Genomic DNA, 1374 nt, shown 5'->3' with positions numbered 1-1374 from the left:
ACCAGGATGGTCTCGATCTCTTGACCTCGTGATCCACCCGCCTCAGCCTCCCAAAGTGCTGGGATTACAGGCTTGAGCCACCGCGCCCGGCCCGGGTTGTCTTTTTCTTATTGATTTGTGAGCACAGAAATTCTAAAAAAGAAAGAACAATATAATATGGGAGCCAAGATAAAACCCTATTTAAACACACAGCATTCAGTCACTCTCAAATATTTAATGAGCAGCTACTACATACGTCAAGCACTGAGCTAGGCAGCCTCTACAAAATTGTTGATGGGTAGTAGTTCACGGTTGAAAGCAACTCAAAACCAGGAAGAGAAACCAAATATTTTGGCTTCTGAAATATCTAATAACCCAATGCTCTGGCAACAGCCATGCTACTTAGAGTTTTAAAATGGAAGTGAACATCACACCATTACTTACCTAAAATCTTATCAAAATAATTAAGAAAAGAATCTGCATCAAAAGTGATTGGAGCCTCAGAAGGTTCTCTGCAATATTAAAGGACAAAGACGATTAATTTATTGTAAATATAACTGTTTGAAACTTTTCTAAAGTGGCACCATTCTTAGGAAAGCTACCAAAGATAGAATTTCTAAGGAGGCACAGCAAGAAAAATTGTAGTTTAAGTCTTAAAAATCCTTGAGCTTACTGGCCTTGTAGGACAACAGAAATGGGAAAGTCTGATAAATGAAAAGTAAAAACTGCATCTTGTTTATGTACATTTAACTTATGCTAATTTAGTGACCTACCCACTCTCTAGCCCCAGTAAGATATCTGGCATTAGTAAAAGCATTATTTATTTGAGTTAATTTAAATAAAGCCTATTTTTTTTTAAGAACTAAAGCTTAAAAAATAAACAAGAACATATCTTCCCTTACCCCTCCCTTATTAAAGAAAGAATACCAAACATAAATTTAGATCTTTCACCAGGTTCAAGAGCATCAACACTAAAAATGATATATTTGATACACAAGTAACAATTCTATCTACCTGTTTTTCTTGTTACTTGCCAAATGTAATTTCACATTTCTGTTATTATTTCTGCCTCTGATGAATCCCTTTGAGTTTTCAGTTTCCAATCTGCTTGTAGGGTGGGAGATTAGAAGTCTGAACTTGTTGAAAGCTAAATATTGAGCCCATAAGGCTATCAAAGAGTAAAATACATGGTTTCCCTGTGTGGTTCTAGATGATGGTTTTTAGACCTGTTGGGTGACCTTTCTGGCTTATTTCAAGGACTGCAAAGGATGAGGCTTCTAGAAATCTGATTTCATGATCGAGACCATCCTGGTCAACATGGTGAAACCCCGTCTCTACTAAAAAATACAAAAAACATTAGCTGGGCATGGTGGCGCGTGCCTGTAATCCCAGCTA

The 1374-nt window shown here is 37.0% G+C and overlaps 1 protein-coding gene across 2 annotated transcripts in view; it reads right to left on the bottom strand.

Annotated features, from left to right (window-relative positions):
- ECD (ecdysoneless cell cycle regulator) overlaps positions 1-1374 on the bottom strand; it is a 34824-nt gene that overhangs the window by 5426 nt on the left and 28024 nt on the right. For both annotated transcript variants that reach the window (XM_017528004.2, XM_037738284.1), the window contains exon 12: positions 424-491. In XM_017528004.2, the coding sequence (XP_017383493.1) occupies positions 424-491 (68 nt within the window). The remainder of the gene's footprint in view (positions 1-423; positions 492-1374) is intronic.

Source organism: Cebus imitator, unplaced genomic scaffold (genome assembly GCF_001604975.1).
Source record: "Cebus imitator isolate Cc_AM_T3 unplaced genomic scaffold, Cebus_imitator-1.0 Scaffold52, whole genome shotgun sequence".
Taxonomy (NCBI): Eukaryota; Metazoa; Chordata; class Mammalia; order Primates; family Cebidae; genus Cebus; species Cebus imitator.
This window is presented reverse-complemented; position numbering and strand designations above follow the sequence as displayed.